The sequence below is a fragment of the Pelobates fuscus genome, chromosome 4, assembly GCF_036172605.1.
Source record: "Pelobates fuscus isolate aPelFus1 chromosome 4, aPelFus1.pri, whole genome shotgun sequence".
Classification (NCBI taxonomy): Eukaryota; Metazoa; Chordata; class Amphibia; order Anura; family Pelobatidae; genus Pelobates; species Pelobates fuscus.
The window spans coordinates 221113509-221134971 of NC_086320.1; the positions used below are offsets into that span (position 1 = coordinate 221113509).

General features: G+C 39.8%; 1 protein-coding gene across 1 annotated transcript in view; it reads right to left on the reverse strand.

The window, feature by feature from the left end:
* Positions 1-17577, reverse strand: part of GALNT4 (polypeptide N-acetylgalactosaminyltransferase 4) — a 59066-nt gene extending 41489 nt beyond the window's left edge. The window contains exons 1-2 of the mRNA XM_063451890.1: positions 17310-17577; positions 693-1123 (exon numbers count right to left, since the gene is read on the reverse strand). Coding sequence (XP_063307960.1) covers positions 693-1072 — 380 coding nt within the window. The 5' untranslated portion in view covers positions 1073-1123; positions 17310-17577. The remainder of the gene's footprint in view (positions 1-692; positions 1124-17309) is intronic.
* Between the last annotated feature and the right edge of the window lie 3886 nt (positions 17578-21463).

Genomic DNA, 21463 nt, shown 5'->3' on the forward strand with positions numbered 1-21463 from the left:
AAACATTATATACACTTCATCTTCCCAGTCTTGTGTTTAAGAGCTTTTCTGGGAAGCTCCCACCCTACCTGAGCAGAATGCTCTCCTCGGCTGTTCCCACCTCCTATAACCTCCGATCCAGTACCAGCACTTTATTTAGTCTACCTCAATACAAAAAGAAAGCAGCCCGATCATCCTTTTCCTACAGAGCACCACAATTGTGGAACGACCTCCCGCACACTTTCAAATCTTCCCCAAGCCTAAAGTCCTTTAAGAGATCCCAGTCTACGTACCTCAAAACAGAATGCATGTGTTATGGTTGATTATATATTTCCTACCTGTTCCATGTTAAATTTTGTATATATTGTGTATTAATATTGTTTTTGTATTTTATTGTACCCTAATGTATCAATGCAATGTTTTGTGAACCCAGGAAATACTTGAAAACAAAAGAAATCTCAATGTATCTTTCCTGGTAAAATGTTTTATAAATAAAATAAATAATATCCTGATTGACCAAATGTGGTTCTTCAGATAAAATTAAGAATGTAAAATCAGATCTTTGTTAAAAACAGAGCTGCCTCCATAAATCTTTGCCAGGCACGTCTTTTGGGGTTTAGAGCTTTGTGAACATTGAGAATAAATATCAGGCTTCATAATCACATCTGATATTGCAAACATATAATATATAGGAGCACATTAGGTATACTTACTCATACATTCTATTATCTTGTATGTGTCGATGCAATGATATTTTATCACTCAAATAAATATTAATGGCATATTTCTCAATGCTGTTGTCCTGCATCTTTTTTTCCTCTACTCCAACCTGCAATCTGGCAGCCTTGCCCCATTCTCCTGGAGAGTTTGGATCTGGGGGTGGTTTTGCATGAACTGGGTGACTCAAATCCTCCATTTCCTCTTGCGTAGCAGCAAATTCTCTTTCCCACCTTCTCTTGGTGGTAAGCCCCTTACCCTCAGGAGAGTAAAAAGAAGAAACAGAAATTTCCACTACCACATAAGTAATCATAAAGAGTCCAAATAAAACGCATGTCTTCACGATTAGTGGCCATTTTCTCAGGCGGATCCTCATTGCATGAGACTTGTAGCCCAGCCAAACCAGAAATTAACACAAATGGCAGGTCTGAGGAAAAAAAAAAATACAAATGTAAGTCATTCTAATTGCATATATGTTGAAGGTTGCAGTTCATAATTGCGGAATCATAAAAAAATACAAGAATAGCAAGCAGATTCTTTCAAGGACCTACAATAACTTTTTTAAATGAATACTCAAGACACTACAGCTACTTCATCACGTTAACGTGGCTACAGTCTCCCCGGTAAGTTACTCGATTTAGTGGTAAACCATTTTTTTAATGGTTTAACACTGAATGATAGTGCTTAGCAGCCCATAGACTTGTCTCCTTTGGAGGTATGGCTGAGGAGGAAGAGAGTCCATGCCACTTCAACTATACAGAGTAATACCAGCAATGCATAAAAATTAGGCTGAGCAGCAGACATGGGCCAGGTGCTGTTTAAAAACTGCTTAACACTAAACAAATAAATTTTCCCAGGGGACGACAGGCACTATAACCACTTCAATATGATGGCCCCTGGCTTTCCTGATAGTAAAACACAACTGAGTTCACTAATACCAAACTAGGCTGTGTATGAATGTGTATCAGCTGTGTCATGGCTGTTATCAGTTTATTGAGCAGTTCCTATCATCCTAGGTTTGTCTTAGTTAAACTACTTATCCATTAATTCCCCTGCTAAGGGACTATGCAGAGCTTGGAGACGCTGAACATCAGTGACCCAGAAAGCACATCTAGTGGCAGTCTGAATGACAGCCACTGGAGGTATCCCTAGGCAGCAGTGTAAACACTGCCTTTTCTCTGATGTTTACATGAAAAAGGCCTGCAGGGACAGGCAGAAGACACCAGAACAACTATATTAATCTGTAATTGTTTTGGTAATTATATTGTCCCTTTAAGTAATGCATTAAAAACTATGAACGGTTAAGATTTGACATAGACAATCCCTTTACAGCAGCTATTAAAGTATGAGTTAATTTATAACTCTGTGCTAGATATCATTGGATGCAGGAGTGTTAAGCTGCAGCAAAGGTTACAGAAATACTATAAGGGTGGAGTTCAGATATATTTACACGTCAGCATACCATTATAATGCCAGTGTGTATCTTTCCAAGAAAAGCTGTAAACGCGGAGTTATTACAAGTACATTCAGCTAAGAATTAACCATACTAATGTATGCCATTAGTCAACTTCACGTGCCACTTTATTAATGCATTAATTTAATCAATTTCTTTTAAAATTCCATTTCAACAGTTTTTATTATTAAAAAAGAAAGTGACATTCATGTAGAATAATCATACATTATCTCTAAATTGTTTTGCGTTTGGTTGTGAAAATGGGCCCATCCCAGGTTAGTTTCCAAGGGGTCCCACATCTGTGGCACCAGGAAAAGCATGCATTCAGCACAGCACAAACTCATCAAAAGACACACATGACCTATGCAATATGCTCTCAGAGCATTAAAGGTCTGGGTGCCAGGTCCAGCTAGCTTTTACCCTTTTTTTTATAAACATAGCAGTTTCAAAGAAACTGCTATGTTTATACTGAGGGTTAAGCCAGCCTCCAGAGCCTCTAGTGGCTGTCTCATTGACAGCCGCTAGAGGCGCTTGCGTGCTTCTCACTGTGAAAATCACAGTGAGAGCACGCAAGCGTCCATAGGAAAGCCCAGAGCCCCCCAGAGCCCGGCGGGAGTGGGTCCCTGAGGGTGGGGGCACCCTCAGGGCACTCTAGTGCCAGGAAAACAAGTGTTTTCCTGGCACTAGAGTGGTCCTTTAAGGCAATGCCCTGAGAATTTAAAAAGTGATCTGTCTGTGTACTACGCTTACAAGCACCCTTTTTTTCAAGCTATCCTGCACTTTTCTATTTGGAACACTCTTTCACCTTGCCATAGGCCCACACAACCCTGTGTATATTTCATACCTCCCACTGTTGGGAGTTATGATACAATGGCTCCAGTTTAGACTGGAACAAAAAGTAAACCTATATATTGTTTATTTTTTTAATCTGTTGAAACACTTCACAGGTTTTCGATCTTTTTACATCAACATATAAAAATTAATAAATATGACAAGAACGTCTGTCTTTTAAACCATGTTTAAGTCGTAGCATTGGCATATCTATCTACTAAGTGATGGTCGGTCACAGGAACCTCACTGTAAAAATAGACACTCCAGCTGAGTGTCCACATTAACTACCATCCATCCTCTGAATTATCTTTATAACTGGAGCTTTGCAGAGACATGGTTTGATGGAAAAGCCTTAAAGGGTCGGTCTAAACACCAAAACCATATCAATTTAAGGAAGCAGATTTGGTGCATAAATTCTGGCCATACAGTCTGTCTGCCACTTAGTAGTTATATAAAACTTTATTTATTCCGCCATAGCCATACCTTGTCAATGTCTTCACATTGTCTGAAAAGATATATCCATTTAGACTGTATGCTACTTTCAGGGGGAGCTCTGGGGTTATCTCTCTGCACAGAGCTGCCAAGCATGAAACACTTCATAAAACATTGATCCTTGCCACCACCTGCCTTTTCCTCTTTCTGTATTCATCCATTTTTTGCACCTCCCAAGTTCTGTAATTTAAACTTATAAAAAAAAGCACTGACATCACCTATACTGTGTTAACCTGCTTTTCCATGAGATTTATTTATATTAAAGATTTTGTAAACAACTTTATAATTCAGTACAAAGATGAGCGAACTTTGCAAATGAGGAAGAGATATAGCAACACTGTTTCATCCCACGCAACATTTCAAATGGACAAAAATAGGACACTTTAATTTTAGAGGTGAGAGTGGTGGTGTGGCCTGGGCAGGGCTCTTGAGGAATTGTAGGTGAGTTACTCATAACAAGGTATGCAACAAAAATGTGATTTAAAACAAGAACAATGTATCTTATTTACACAGATTGATTTCTACACACATTTGTAGTTTAAAGATAGATTACTGGGGCAGAGCCTGACTGGCAAGCAGAGTGGACGCATGTAAGGCGAGCTCCTGAGCAACAACTGCTAAATAAGCTTTATTCCTGCGAAAATACATTTGTCTGCTCTAAGCTACCAAGTTTCTCACTGCATAGTGGGGAATCTGGCAAATCGATTGGTATCGGCCTCGGTACTTTCTTGTACCGGATTACCCTCCCCTTCACTCGCTGCGGCACTTAAGTCTGTCAGGCGTCTGGGCCACAATAGAAGTGAGACAGCAGTCTAAGCTGCCGACCTGCTCTCAAACCTCAGACACATGTCCATAAGCAGTCCAATCCACGTTGCCCTCGAGGCCTCCTGGAGGCCCGCCTAATCTCGGAGCACCTTTGCCTCCACGGCAGTGACCAAGAGAACAAGGCGCTAGCCATCTCTCCAGCCCTTATGCTACTCAAAGTTCAACAATCAGGTACACTAACTCCTCAAAATGGCAGCTCCAGCACTAGCACGGATCTGGGGACATCAGAGTACGGCTCGCCATACGTGCTCCCGCGCTACACATGACTCTCCTTGAGGTGTCTGAGTGCCCACCTCGGGTGAGGATGCAGGGGGCTGGCGGTGGCTGCCCCGAAGACATCCTACTGGCTTACCTTTCATATGGTGAACTCCTGTATTTTCTTTGCATTGACTATTTGCTTTTTATATTCTTTGCAGTACCAGTCCACTCTTTGTTTATATTCTACTCTCCTAAGAAAAGTTTACATAGCAAGTTAATATGTCTCTCGTAACTAAAACACAAGGATATGTGCCCTATTATAACGCTACGACTTCTCATATATCCACTGACATACCCTCGATAAGGGTATGTTTTAATTAATTAAAAAATTGTGCAGTAATATATCATGTCATGATCCTGTCTACTTTAAACTGCCTGTAATTGCTATACTGGCAATGCATGACTGCTTGTTAACCTTTGCACAGCAAAAATAAAACATTTAAAACATAAATAAAAAAAGATAGATTACTGCAAATACTAGGTATGGCACTCTGTTATAAATTCAGACACACCACCAAAATATGAACCTCACAGAACAAAAGGGACAATAGGATAGAAAAGAGGGACAGAGTGATATAGGCTTTAAAATAGGGACACTTGGTCAGTATGCTGTTTAATGTCATCCTTTTTCTCTGTGCTGACCGCCATGTGCAAGGATTTTTGCCACCCTAGGCAAAAGAAAAATTTGCCGCCGCCCTTCCCAAGTGACATCACATTGCCCCATCCATTTGATCTGCCATATGAACTAACGCCAGTGCTGCACACAGTGTGTGTTTACATTAAAAAGCCTGCAGGGACCGGCTATAGACACCAGAACAACTACATTAAGGTGCAGTGGTTCTGGGGACTATAGTGCCCCTTTAATGTGAGGTAAATTAGAGATTAGTGTCACTAATAATATACTGGATTGCCTACTTACAACCAGTTGAGGATGATGATGGGCTCTGGCTGCAGTGGTCTGGTGAAGAACAGGCTCTCTGGTGGCTGTTTGTAACTGTGGTCACAAAAGTCAATGTTCTGGGAGAATGGGAAGCAGCTCTGTTTTTTTGGGCCCCTTGCACAGCTCAAGGTCTGGGCCCCCAGGGACTGACTGTGAGTATGCCCATAAGGCCCACCCATAAGTCCACCTACATGTTCCACCCATGAGTTCGCTCACAGGTGGTGGAGTGTGTAGGGGATGTGTTATTGTAGAGGATCTAAAGTGTGTGCTTATGGAATGTAGTGTATAGGGACACCAGTTTATGTAGGTGATGCAGTGGATGCAGTGTGTTTTTGTGTATAAAGGATGTATTGTGTGTTTCTGGATGTGTGTAAGGGATGCATTGTGTGAATCTTCGTTTGTATGTGTAAGGGATGTAATGTGTGTTTCTGTGTATGTAAGGGATGCGGTGTGTGTATCTGTAAGGGGTACATTGAGTGTGTGTGAGATGCATTGTGTTTCAGTGTGTGTAAGGGATGCATTGTGTGTTTCTGTGTGCAAGGGATGCATTGTGTGTTTCTGTGTATGTAAGGGGTGCATTGTGTGTGTGTGTAGCGTGAAATAGAGAGTTTGTGGGGTAGGATAGGTGCTGAGTACTACCTGCTCCTTTTTGCCTCTCTCTCCCTCCTTCCTCAGCCGCTCTCCCCTCTTGTTCCTTAGAGCTCTCCCCTGCCCCACTGTCCCTTAGTGATCTCCCCTGTTTCTTAGTGCTCTCCCATCCTGTCCCACTATCCCTTGTTGCTCTCCCCTGCCCCCCAATCCCATAGAGCTCTCCCCTCTCTGTTATTGTCTTACTCCCCCCCTTGTCTCCCTGCCTCCTCCCTCTCCCGTCTAGCCACCCCACCCTCTCTCGTCTAGCCCCCCTCCCCTCTATCAGCATTAATTTTTTTTCTGCAACACTTTAATAAAAAAAAAAAATAAAAAAAAATCCCCCCCAAAAAAATCACTCAACTCAAACAGGACCTTCGTAGCAATGTGTTCTATTTAACTATAATGCAGTGGTTTGGCCTTAAATGTACACTTTCAGACCAAATTAAAGGGACACTATAGTCACTAGAACAACTACAGCTTTGTGTATTTGTTCTGATAAATAGAATAATTCCCTTCAGGCTTTTTGCAGTAAACTGTTTTTTTTCAGATAAAATGTAGTGTTTACATTACAACACTGACATTCAGTGTATCCACCCTCTGAATGGAGACACTGAACTTTCTTGATAGAGATGCATTGATTCAATATATCTCATATATATGAGGAGATACGGACTTACCAGGGCTGTGCTTGGCTTGTGTTGGCTCTGCCCCTGATCTGCCTCTTTTACAAGCTCAGATAATCCAGTGCCATCCTGTGGGAAAGCATTGTGATTTGCTGAGATCACAACTTCTGATGTCAGCCAAGCAGGCAGATCAGGGGCAGAGCCAGTAGCAGACTGGAATAAAAGTAAGATTTGACTATATTTAGGGAGGCTACGGGGGGGCAGAGGGGGCTAGATGGTGTTTCACCCCCCCTCAAGTGTGCAATCAGGCAGCTCACAGAGAAATTCCATATCAGCACACGTGAGCACGCATTTAGTTAGACAAAAAAAAATTTATTGCCCTTTAAGGAGTTTATTAGAATTTTTTTTTTTTTTTTTTTAACCAATGGGTCAATGTGATGTGCAATGCAGCTACCTGCTGAATTACATTTAATAGGGGTGGGGGGGGACATCCTCGTATAGGAGTGCATCTTTTTGTTTTGGCAATCAATGAAAATTCAGGTGTATCCTTATTTCTTTCTTATTATGGCTATTTAATTACATGGTCAGAAATACATTTAAAAAGATGTTCAGGGTTATTTACTAAAGTGGGTTGTTTTGGAATTCAAAGTTAAATTCAAACATAAGCTCAAAAGAGCTGAACTGAAAACAATTATCCATGTCAGTTGAGGGGTATGCAAAAAATTTTTTTTAAATCTACTTGACCAAGGGTCTAAAGTGGTAGCCCAATCTACTTGTTCATCATAACAATCTACTTGTCCTAACACAAAATATAAAATAAGATAGTTTGGTGACCCTGCTTAGACCTGGACATTAGCAGGATTATTCAATAAACTTTGAATTTTCCCAGATTAAATCTGAAAAAAAAAAATGGAGGCCAAAATAGCTGCTTTGGAAAAATAGTTCCCACAAGGTTATAGTCAAAACATGCATTTTTTTCCCCCATTTGGTTTTAAATGGCAACAAACTGGAATTGAGGGTCTCTGTCCTTCCCTATAGTGTGTTTGGTGTGTTTCTGCTGGCTATACCTAATGTGTGTGGTGTGTGTGGGCTGTATGTAACATGTGCTGGCTGCCATTTGGTTCACAGTAAGAAAAAGTAGCCAACAGAGGGAAAAACGAGGAGGGAGCAATTAAAAAAAAAAATCTATATATTTTAAATAAAAGAATATATTTCTTTTTATTTACTGCTTTATTTTATTTTTTACTTTTTCTCTCTTGCTCAATTCTCACTTGACCAGTGAATAAAATCAATATTTAGTGACTGTGCGCTATCCAATAATCATCTTTTTCTTCCCCCTTTAATCATCTCTTATTTTTATACCCGCAGGCAGAATTAACATCACAAATAAAAACAAACATGCTTGGACATTGTGCAACTGGTCTGTTTTGTGATTTGGCTACATTTTGGCTCAGAGTTTGGGATGTTGATCAATCACCTGAACCAAATTCAGACAAATAGCAGTTCAGTTTTTTTTGTTCTGATCTTTTTTGGTTGAATGTTAGAGCTAAACTAAAGTCATGTAATGAAATGCAATGTACAGACACATGCAGAACAAAGATATACATTTAATGATGACAGAATGATTTCCTAGTTCATTTATTCCAATTTTAGATAAAGGTCCTAGAGAATTGCTATGGTCAGCATTCCTCAAGACAAACAGAGCAGTCCTCAAGGAATGTAATACGTATTGGCTAAAATAACTGTGGGTATTAAGTGAGTGCTAAAGGGTAATTTTGAAGAAGAAGAAAAAAAAAAAAAAAAGGATAAGATATTGCTTACATTACAAATAGCTTCTAGCGAATGTTCACCACAAGATAAACACAAAATTGTATTTTGTATTTTACAACATCCAATAAACAAAAACAAGTCACATCTGTTTTTAAAAGAAATCTGTCTAATAATATTCAGACAGTTTAAAGGCAGATGGAAAAATTCAATAGGCAAATTGTATTTTCCAAACCTGTACTGACATACAGAGAGCTTGTTTATATACATTGTTCTATAGCAATAATAATTGGTGCAAATGAAATGTAATATACAGTATACAATGAACGAGAGAAAGCACCAGTTAGTTCTATTAAACATTTGTACACCATAGACAGGTCAGTAGATTTAAGCAGATCGTGTCCAAGAATTGGATGCCGTTCTCGTTAACCAGGAGCTAAATTGGAAATAATGATATGTCGTTCGCAAGTGATCAGCTATATGGGGAATGAAGAAGGACCATATAGCACAAAAAGTCCTTCTCTTATTTACCATTTATTTGTATTACTACAGCCAATTTATTGAGAAACTACGGAAAACGTACAAAATAAAAAGAGAATCTCACACTTGCCAACGTATATATAAGATAATGTTATATTATTTCTAACTGGCAACCTTATTCTGGCAATTGTTTTTTATCAAAATGAGAGAGAGAAAAAAACCAACCTAAAAGTTATAGAAGTGAGAGGATTAGCAGAAAACAGACTTTCAAAATGTTATATTTTACTGAATTATCCCTATAATGCATTTGTAAATGGGTGTCTCTTTAAATGTTTTAACCTTTTTTATAATCCTCTTTAAACACAATCTTTTAAAACAAGGATTATAATATTTTAAATGTAGTTATAGCATAAAAGGATGTGCTAACTGGTTATTTAACAATTTTAATAATAATCACACTGCTCTAAGGAATGGAGACTGTTTCTCTCTGGGATAAGTTAAAGTGTTGCTCAACACTAAAAAACAAAAAAAGCTGACTTTAAGATTAAAATATTTAAATATATGAATTTAAAATGAAAAACACACTTTTAGAAACACTTAAAAAGTACATTACAGTCATGGGAAAAATAAAGTACACCCCTCTTTGTATTCCATGATTTTACATATCAGGGTAAAACAATCATACGTTCCGTAGCAGGTCTAAAAATTAGGTAAATACAACCTCAAGGGGAGGTCACCAGTGCCGAGGGAGCTTGGCGCTGGAGAAAGGCAAGTGGCTGAAGGGTAACCCCTTCAGCCCAGCGGGAGGGTGGCTTCGAGAGAGGGCGGGACCTAATAACCCTATAGTGCCAGGAAAACAAGTTTGTTTTCCTGGCACTATAGTGTTTCTTTAACAATAATAAAGCTAAAATGGAGAAGCCATATGTGAAAAACTAAGTACACGTTTTACGGCTTTCACAGGAATTAACCCCTTAAGGAATGAGCCAAATGTACACGCACGTTTTGATAAAAATAAGAACAAACAAAACTTAGAATTTGACTATATGAAATAACCACGGGGACACAATCAAATGTTCCTCCAGTCTAAAATCCTTTAACCCCTTCAGGACGGAGTCAATAGTACACGTTCTGATCAAAACAAAATGTAAACAAAAACTGGTATTTGCGCTATATGTCTGTTCAACCGTAATTCACCTCTCTTTCATATTAACTGCACACTTATTATAGATAATTTTATTCAGGAGACATAGGGCTTTCATTTAAAGGGACACTATAGTCACCTGAACAACTTTAGCTTAATTAAGCAGTTTTGGTGTATAGAACATGCCCCTGCAGCCTCACTGCTAAATCCTCTGCAATTTAGGAGTTAAATCCCTTTGTTTATGAACCCTAGTCACATCTCCCTGCATGTGACTTGCACAGCCTTCCATAAACACTTCCTGTAAAGAGAGCCCTCTTTAGGCTTTTATTGCAAGTTCTGTTTAATTAAGATTTTCTTATCCCCTGCTATGTTAATAGCTTGCTAGACCCTGCAAGAGCATCCTGTATGTGATAGAAGTTCAATTTAGAGATTGAGATGCAATTATTTAAGGTAAATTACATCTGTTTGAAAGTGAAACCAGTTTTTTTTTTTCATGCAGGCTCTGTCAATCATAGCCAGGGGAGGTGTGGCTAGGGCTGCATAAACAGAAACAAAGTGATTTAACTCCTAAATGACAGTGAATTGAGCAGTGAAATTGCAGGGGAATGATCTATACACTAAAACGGCTTTATTTAGCTAAAGTAATTTAGGTGACTATAGTGTTCCTTTAACATCAAATATTTAGCTATGAAACGTAATTTAATATGAAAAAAATATTGAATTTTTTTTTGAGAAATTGACACATTTTGTTATTTCTTTTGTTCTGCATGACATCTTGCATGAAATTCGCCAGATTGGTTACATTGCCTTTAAGACCGTATGGTAGCCCAGGAATGAGAATTACTCCCATGATGGCAAACCATTTGCAATAGTAGACAACCCAAGGTATTGAAAATGGGGTATGTCCAGTCTTTTTTAGTAGCGACTTAGTCACAAACAATGGTCAAAATTAGCGTTAAAATTTGTTTGTGTGTGAAAAATGCAGAAAAAAACAAATTTGAACGCCAATTTTGCCCAGTGTTTGTGACTAAGTGGCTACTAAAAAAGACTGGACAGACCCCATTTGCAATACCTTGGGTTGTCTACTTTTGCAAACGGTATGCCGTCATGGGGGTAATTCTCATTCCTGGGCTACCATACGGTCTCAAAGGCAAATTTCAATGTGAAAAAACTGAAACACAAGCCTATTTGACTCTGTAACTTTTCAAAACACTATAAGCCATATACATGAGGGGTACAGTTATACTCGGGAGACTTGGCTGAACACAAATATTAGTGTTTCAAACCGTAAAATGTATCACAAGAATTATATCGTCAGTGTAAATGCAGTTTGTGTGCGAACAATGCAAAAAACTTCACTTTCACTCATGATATCATCGTTGTAAAACATTTTACTGTTTTGAAACTAATATTTGTTTCAGCGTGGGATCGCCGGCGAGCAGGGCGTGGACATGCCATGCCGCCTACGTTTAGAGCTGGGTCGCCAAGGACGGCATAGCACGCCTGACGTCCTTAACCCCTTAAGGACCAAACTTCTGGAATAAAAGGGAATTATGACATGTCAGACATGTCATGTGTCCTTAAGGGGTTAAGGGGTTTAGAGGTTACGTAGCAGACAGGTGCTGTTAATCAAATGCCCTAGATTAATTGAACATCAGCAAGTGTGACCACCACTATAAAAGCCAAAGTTTTATAAATGTGCTGGTCTATAGCATTCAGTTGTGTTATACAATGCCAAGGAGGAAAGACAACAATGTTCTTAGAAAAGCAATTGTTCCTGCCCATCAAACTGGGAACGGGTTATAAGGCCATTTCCAAACAATGTAAAGTCCATCATTCTACAGTTAGAAAGACTATTCAAAAGTGTAAAACATTCAAGACCATTGACAATCTTCCCAGGAGTGGACATCCCAGCAAATTCACCCAAAGGTCAGATCGTGTGTGCAATGCTAGGAGAAATTGCAAAAAAAAAAAAATTAAATAAAAGAGTTACAACTCAATTACACCTGACTCTACAGGCCTCAGTTAGAATGTTAAAATGTTAAAGGAACACTGTAGGGTCAGGATCACAAACATGTATTCCTGACCCTATAGTGTTAAAACCTCCGCTCTCTAATAGGAACATGGTAGCACGGCTTGGGTTTGCAAAGTTGCTTCTGAAAAACTACACAATTTCCGGAACAATGTCCTTAATGCACAGTGCCACATTTGGCGAAAACAGCTTATCAGCACAAACACCTCACACGAACAGTCACGGTGGTGTAGAAGTGAGGATCTGGGCCTGTATTGCAGCAACAGGATTTGGGGACCTTGCAGTCATTGAGTCGACCTGGAATGTCTCTGTATACCACAGTATTCTAGAGTAAAATGTGAGGCCATCTGTCTGTCTAAAGCTTGGCCAAAAATGGGTCATGCAACAGGACAATGATCCCAAGCATACCAGCAAACCACACCAGACCTTAAGTGAGATGGGCATAAACAAATGCCAGCAAACCGCAATGAACTGAAGCAATGTTGTAAATAAGAGTGGGACATAATTCTTACACAACAATGTGCCACTCACTAGGGGGGTCCCGGAGCAGACTGTGTCGTGGGGGGAGGGATATAGGATCCGCCCCGGGTGCCAAGTGCTCCAGGTCCGGCCCTGGTTGCTAGTGCTATGCAGAAAAAAAAAAAAAGTTAAAAATATGGAAACCTTGAACTATGCACATAGGAGCATCTCCAGAAAAGTTTTCAAAGGGAAGTTTCCAAATTCCAATGATTAGGCCGTTGCCCTATGCTGCAGATGCCCATGCAGAGCTGCTATCAGAAACTGTGAGGCCCCTGACACAGCTCATGGTCTGGCCCCCCCGGGGCCTGCCCCCGAGTCCACCCACATGGCTGCTCTCGAGTCCACCTCTGAGTCCGCCCACAGAGATGCAGTGTGTATACAGATAGTGGTGTGTGTAGTGGATGCAGAGTGCGTATGTAAAGGGGATGCGGTGTGTGTATTTGTGTACTGGAGGTAGAGTGTGTGTGTTTGTGTCTATTAGATGCAGTGTGTGTAGTGAATGCAGAGTGTGTGTTTGATGTGGTGTATATAGTGAATGCAGAGTGTGTGTTTGTGTCGTGGATGTAGTGTGTGTATAGTGAAGGCTGTTTGTGTATATTAGATGCAGTGTGTGTAGTGAATGTGGAGTGTGTTTGTGTCATGCATTTAGTGTGTGTACAGTGGATGCAGTGTGTGTGTGTAGTGTGTGTACAGTGAATGCAGTGTGTGTTTGTGTAGTGTGTACAGTGAATGCAGTGTGTACAGTGAATGCAGTGTGTGTTTGTGTAGTGTGTGTACAGTGAATGCAGTGTGTGTATATAGTGAATGCAGTGTGTGTTTGTGTAGTGTGTGTATAGTGAATGCAGTGTGTTTTTGTGTAGGTATGTAATGTGTGTAAAATGGGGGTTGGGGTGCACATTTAATTTTTTTTAAATTTCCCTGGCTCTATCTTCTGTTCCCTATTGTGGTTTCTGTTCCCAGTACTCTTTAGTGCATTTCTTGATTCCTTTAGTATTTTCTGGTATTGAACTTGGCCTAGTTACTGATCCTGTGTTTATCTTTAACCCTTTCCTGTGTTTGCTTGTTTGACTGATTACCGTGTACCAGATTCTGGCTAGTTCTTGTTTTTGCTCTCCGTTATTATGACCTCGGCTTGCTTTTCTCTCTGTCTAATGTTAAGTCTAGCTATCCTAAGGCCTGCTAATACATTTATTTCCTTTATTACGTTCATCGCTATCCTAAACGCTGCACGCTGGGGTTTTACCTAGTGATAAACATGAAAGAGTACAGTACACAAAAAAAAAAAAAACCGTGCTTTGTTTAAATGTATTTAAAATTAATATTATAACATTTCCTTTAATTGCACTAGAATGTCAAATTATCAAATATCTGTAGCAATCTACTATGCTTTCAGCAATCAGAACCAAGTGAATTTGAAAACCAAGAGTAGATTTACCGTACCATTATCCCAAATAGGAAATAGATGTAAAGTTGTAAAAGCAGATCAATAAACAAAATGTTCTGGTGGCTTCTATTGGATTTCAAAGTCCAGATTAGATTGTCCAACTATGAGACAGGTCTACCCCTTTTGAAATCACATTTTGATAAATCTCTCCGATACAGTCACGGAAGCACCACTGCCAAAAGACTGTAGCAGTGTGAGTATTGCATTACATTGAACGAGCCATAAATGATGACTGTTTATACTTTCTAATCACAGCTGACTTCCTCAGACTGGGAGAGGGCCTGTGCTTTTTAACAGTTCAGATCTAATTTTATAACGAGAAAAAAAAAACTGTAAGACTTGTCAAATGATAAGAATCTGCACAGCCTTCGTATACATGCAAGAGGACAAGACTTTCCTAGAGGCTGCACAACTCCAACAATCAATCTGCATAGTTTTATTGGTGGCAACTTATTGATATCACGCTGCTGACATGTGTAACAAAAGCTATATGCAATAAAAGGGACTCTATAGGCACGCACCCAGACCACTTCATCCCAATGAAGTGGTCTGGGTGGCATGCCCCTGTCTTTTTAACTCTCCAAATGACTACGCTGCCACTTTGCAGGAACAGCAAAGTATACAGTTGCATGGTTAACATGCCTTTAGTGGCTGTCTTCCTGCCTGACCGTCACCAAAGGCATTTCCAACCCAATAGCCGAGTCTCAGCTATTCATTCATATGGTCTTAAAGAGTTCCAACCCTTTACACTGCAAATCTCTGAAAGTAAATCCAAAACTTACAGTTGCCATTCAGTGAATAAAGAAACAGAGCATAAATCTTTGTGCAGGTATTGTGTTTACAGCAAATGCTCTGGACCAGGAAAAGGCTGAGAAATATATGCCAATCGTGGTGTCCCTATGGGTTTTCATATCGTTTTTAGATATTCCATGATTTCACATTCGGCTGTCAGTTTTTTTGGCCCCACTGCAGTATACTTCATTCATGTTTTCTGCGCAAGGTGATTGCTAAAAATAAATTGCCATGTCTTTTTTTAATGTAATTACTCAAGACTGTGTACACAAGTGTGTGAAATTACATGGCAAGCACTGTTTGAGCATAAGGGGGGGGGGGGGAACTTAGGAGCATTGAGAGTTCTGGTGGCTATAGTGTTCCTTTAGTAAGACACTATAAGCACCATAACAATTACAGCATATTGTATTTGTTCTGGTGAATATAAATATTCCCTTCATGCAGTAAACATTTGTATTTTCAGAAAAAAATGCGGTGTTTACATTACAGCCTAGTGATAACTCCACTGACCACTCCTCAGATGGCTGTAGAGGTGCTTCCTGGGGCAGTGTTCACAGTGTGACTGGCATTCAGTGTCTCCACTCTCTGCATGGGAACACTTAACTTTCCTCATAGTGATGCATTGATTTAATGCATCACTATGAGGAGATGTTGATAGGCAAGGGCTGTGTTTGATTGTGCTGGCTCTGCCTCCTTGACAGTCTCAGCCAATCCTATGGGGAAGCATTGTGATTGGCTCAGAGAATCACTTATGATGATGTCAGCCAAGCAGGCAGATCAGGAGCAGAGCCAGCAGCAGCAATATTAACTAAACAAATTTTTACTATATTTAGGAAGGGGTGGGGGCCAGGTGGGCTACATGGTGGTTTTAACACTACAGGATCAGGAATACAGGTTTGTGTTCCTGACCCTATAGTGTTTGTTTAAATATATGTGTTCATTACTTGGAATACATCTCCCCTTCCTTGAAGAAAAAAAAAAAAAGCACAAGCCAAAAAACAACAGTAAACAACCCTTTTATCCAGAACAGGGAAGACTGTCGAGTATCACCAAGCTATGCCAATCAGATGCTTTTTATAGAGAAACTTTAAGCATTGCAACACTGAACGTGTTTTAATTATTGAAAGTCCTCACGAGGAAGTTTGCCTAGAGGCTGATCAAAGCGTACAAGTGAGAAAGGCAGCACTGATGGATGCTGGTGAACCAATCTCAGAATTAAACAATTTGAAACTGTTTAACCCCTTAAGAAACAAACTTCTGGAATAAAAGGGAATCATAACATGTCACACATGTCACGTGTCCTTAAGGGGTTAAACCCCGAAGGAAAACTAGCACACAGACACTCCTGCCCTCCTAACAACTACATTGAGATAAAGTTGTGTTGGGAGTGTTCATTTAAATCATTTGCCTATAGGTTGAACACAGCAAGATAATGTGTGTAAACATTAAACAGAGTTATAAATATGTACAATTATTACATAAACTAGTGCATGCATAAAAAAATAAAATAAAAAAAACTTCAATGTGTTCAAAACTATAATGGTTAGATACACACAATTTCATACTTTGACATAAAGCTTAATGGGAGTAGTGATTCAGTAGATAAGACCTATAGACTGAATAGTAAACCAGGCTACTAAAATACTAAAAAAGTTTTCTATTTACCAAAAATGATACAACACTGAGTCATTACTAGCATATAATGATAAACATACAAAGTTCCTTCCTGAAACATCTTTATTTTAATAAAACAATAGGACACTGGCGGTAAGCATTAGCTTAGGATTTTAATTTTTTATAATTATGCTGCAAAATTCCAACTGGACCATTTCGATAAGTCAGAATAAAAGCAACACTAAATTATGGAATGACCAAATGTTTGTTGTACTTTATAAAAAAAAATAAAAATTATATATATATATATATATATATATATATATATTATATATAAAAAGGTATTTCTCATGTTAGTACAAGTATAAAACTACTTCCTCAGTTTTCTTGCTTGCAGTAAGCATGCATAAATAATAATGCACTCATTCAAAAGACTACAAAGGGAGCAAAATCACAGCAGAGTTGCCTCAGAGGTAGGACAGTGTACCTAGCACCTGTAAGACCTAATCACATCTCACTGCAAACAGTGCCACTGGGCATCCATAAAAACACTGAATCCCCAAAAATCACACACACAGAAAGAGACCCGATATGCTGGGTAAGGCAACCATGAATACAAAACTACCCCTCCGTGGGATTTACAGTCTGAGTGTACAATGCCCATTGCATGCCATCATCACTGGGTCACATTCTAGGGCACTTTTACCAAAGCAGATACCAGACCAGGGGCATTTAAACAAAGTGGGATTTAAAGTGGTCAAGTGGTACTCACAGTAAAGGCTGCCAGTGAGTGGGACATGAGTGCTGGCAGTGAGCAGACTGGCACTCTTGGCTCAGACAGTGTGGCCTCCCGTGCTCCCTGTGGCTAGTGTCCTGGTCCTGTTGCTGTGTGTGTCCGCTTCCTTTCACTTTCTCAGGGTCTCTGAGTCCTGACGTGTCTGAGATGGCCCCTCCTCTGTGTGTGCAGTCACTGTCAGGACTGATCCTCCCTCCTCCTCCCCGTGGCTCCTTATTCATAGGATCATGTGCTGAGAGCTGGCTGATGGCACAGGCTGACTGACCCTTCCATAGAAATCAGGCCAGAGCTGTATTTCTAGTTGTGATGTGGAAAACGAATGATTTCCTTATTTACAGAACCAGTCTGTCTGCATTTCTCATGGCAGGTAATGGCTGGTAAGGAATAATGAACATGTTCACTCAGGGTTTTGGTCACTAATACTGAATTGTATAGAATTAAAAATACAGAATATAGGCCACATTTTCTGTATTTTTAATATGCTCCAGTTTAGTCGTTTTACTATTTTTTTTATTTTTAAAATGTGTTATCCAATTCGCAGGAATTCACTGTTTAGGGGTTTATTCACTAAGTATTTATTTCAAAATTAAGCAACAAATTACCTAGAGGCCACCTTATACTTCCTATTTCCACTGTCCCTACAGCCAAGCTATCTTTGGTATTTTCTCTGACAATCCCCCATGACGTGATAGACGAAATTTCTGCTGCGCTCTTCAATTTTTTTATGACTCTAGATAACCCTTTATGCCAGGTATTATTATCATTCCACTTGATAAAGCCTTTTTGTAAGGATAAATGCATTGTGGATGGTTACTTTTGTTTTATTTATTTTTTAATTTATTTTATAGTTAAGTGTTCTTGCATGGCAAAACCACTTACTATTATCTCACATATATATTATTCTTATTATAGCCAAATTTACCACCCTAACTCCTCCCACAGTTTTTACACTACATAGACAGTAATATGCCGAAACGTGCGGATTGTTCCCGATCGGTGTGCTATTACTTTGTGGAACGTTTCACCGAATGGTTCAAGAAATATCGTCCTTTTTGTGGTGAAATTGGTCCCATAGGAATGAATGGTGGAATGCTCAAAACCAGAGTGGGAGCTGACAAAAGCTAGAGTGTGAGCTGAAAAATCAGGACATTATTTCTAAACTGTCACCACTCCCTCATTTTCAAGCCCACCTACACAAATCATATATCAAAACGTTCAGCTATCCCTGCTGCCACTAAAAATGTCCACGACTATGCCATAGTCCTGATAGTTTTCACAATATGACCATTTGTTTGCAACTCACGCTCTCCATTGGCATTCATTGAAACTCCACTCTAGCCAGTTCAAATTTGAAGGGCAATTTCTAAACTGCGACTGTGCCTTCATTTTTAATATTTCAGACAAATACTATGCATGAAAATGTAGGTCTGGGTCTTGTGATTCTCACAATATAAAGCTCTTCGCTGTAGGATTTATAGTATTTAAACTACGACCGTTTGAAGATGGCAACCGCCACTGAAGTGAGCAATTTGGAACAGTTTGTTTTTAACTGCTCTTCTCTGCCCTTGAGTGAGTTGCCATAGGAACCCAGGTGTGTGAGCAGCCAGCAGAGCCACTCTAAATAGTTACTTTACTCTCTCCAAACACTCCACACAGTTACTCTGCCCACTCCATAAAGTTACTCTGCCCAGTCCAACCTTTCCACAGTTACCCCACCGTGCTGGACCCACATACATGTCACTCCCCAATCACCACATATAACATGTACCCCACACCCAGTCTATGTACAGACAGTGACCTGGGCACTTACTGGCAGCAGGAGGAGATCGGACCCACAGCTGCTTGAGCGCCCCCGCCCTCTCCTCATTTCTCCTGCCGGGCACGCCCACCCTCTTCACACTATAACTGTGAGCGCGCTCCAGGCCCGCTCTCACCAGTCTCCCGGTGCATGCTGTCAGACCGCTCTCACCAATCTCCCAGTGCGCGCTCTCACCATTCCTCCAGTGCGCGCTCCCAGCTGGGCACTCTTCACACTGTCCGCTTCCTATTTCCTCACACTGGTTACCTTCCTCCCCCGGCCGGGTGGCGGTCTCAGTGTGAGTGAGTGCTCCCTCTCTCTCATTGAGCAGCACTCTAACCAGCAGTGAGAGAGAGAGAGAGAGAGCTCCCACAATAATAGTGACTGACTGTGCAAAGTGTAACATTGACGCACTGCTACATTTACATAGTAGGAAAACAAAATCACATGAGCTCCAATGCAGCCAAATGTTATTAGAGGAGAGATAATAACTGTGTGAGATTAACCAACACCTGTTGCCTGTAAGAAGGGAAGGTTTTTTTTCTTCTTGTGTTTTGTGAATCATTACTTTTTGTGCATTTGTTGATGTTTCCTGAGAATCTCTGCATTTGTTAACCCCGGGAGTAAATGACAGAGGGAGCACTCCATGGCCACTTCAGACTTCGGGGTATAGGTTTAAATTTACTTTTTTACACTAGTCAGCGTTATTAATAGTTAGCTGTTTGAATATCCTCACAGGGCATATGGAAGGACAGCAAGGCATTTTCAAAAGATGTCTGTCACCAATAAGAAGAGGACATACATCACCAGCCAATAGAGAGCAGATGCTGATTTTAAGTTGAAGCAGAAGCAATATATCATTTGCAAATATGCAACAGATGCCAATTTCATAAACTGAGCATGAGCATTGCCAGGAAGCGGAGGACGTCAACATGCTTAGAGCCCGCATAAACGGGGGAATGAGCGTTGCCAGAAAACAGTGGTTGTGAACACTGATCATCATCAAACAGATAGCACTCCAACCACACAACAGTTACTCCGCCCACTCCAGTCGTAGACTACTGGTGGAGGCAAGAACACTTCACACAATTTCCCCAGAAATTGTAGCTTTTCTAGTTATAAAGTGTTATTTTGCTTTTGCCGTTTGGTGTTGCCATATATTTAGTTTATTTTTTGTCATATTTTTACTATTACTATATTATTTTCTAAATAAAACAAAAAGGTACTGTAATAGATTCTTTTAAGCAAACCAATAAGTTTGAATGACTATCTGTTCCTGTCCAAATTAGAAATAATAAAGTTGCGTGCACGCAGAAGTAAATTCACACTGAGACACGAGGTTCAGGTTAATGAAAGAACTTCAGAAAATGTAATGGCATCTGTTAAAAAGTGGGTGCGCAGACCCTTATAAAGGCATAATTACATCACTTTAAGAAATTCAAGATAACAACAAGTAAACATTATTAATTGGTTTAGGTGTTAAGTGGTTAGTTAAATGCCCTCCCTACTGGGTGTTATATCTTGTGTCACTACTGTCGTCATGAACTTCTCCTCCAGATTCCAGCGCCATCTTGCTAGCACGAGGAGTTCACTCGATGGGAGGGGGCTTTGGCAGCCATTTTGAGTAGTTGGCACATTAGTTTCAAGGTTAGTTTCTCAAGGCTTTTTAGTAACTTCACATTTTATTAGACTAGCTGCTACAATGTTTCACTCAACAGGAACCTAACATTTCCTGCTGACACACAATTTCTATGAACAAAGCATTCTTATAAGACTATGAGGCCTGAGAAAGAAATATAAGGGTATAGATTTAAAGGGGCCTAATAATTCTACAACAGTATAACTAGGGAACCAAATAACCGTGCCCGAGAGGCTCCAAGTGAGGGTAACCCACAACAATTCAATTAGATTACAAAATAGGCTCAAAAAAAGGGCATATGAGTCAAAAAAAATGGAGATCCGCCAATAGATAAAATAATGGTATAACAACTTTATAAGAATATGCCAGAATTAGAAAAAATAGAATAAGAGAGAATACACATGCACTTTAAAAAGCCATGAGGCTGTGGTGGATGATGGGTGTTAAGCACTGTGGGTTAAAATTTGAGAAGATACAATAAACCAACCATTTCATAGAAGGAGCAATTCACCAGGGTCTTGACAGGAGTAACCCCTGATGCCGTAAAGAGCCAGACAAAATGTCTCAGAAAAAGAGATTTTAAACTTAAAAAAACAAAAACAAAATACTACCACTAAAAAACGCTTTTCTGGTATATATGAGGTGGGAATAGTGGAGTTAAAAAATATAAAACAACAACTCGTGTCAGTACAA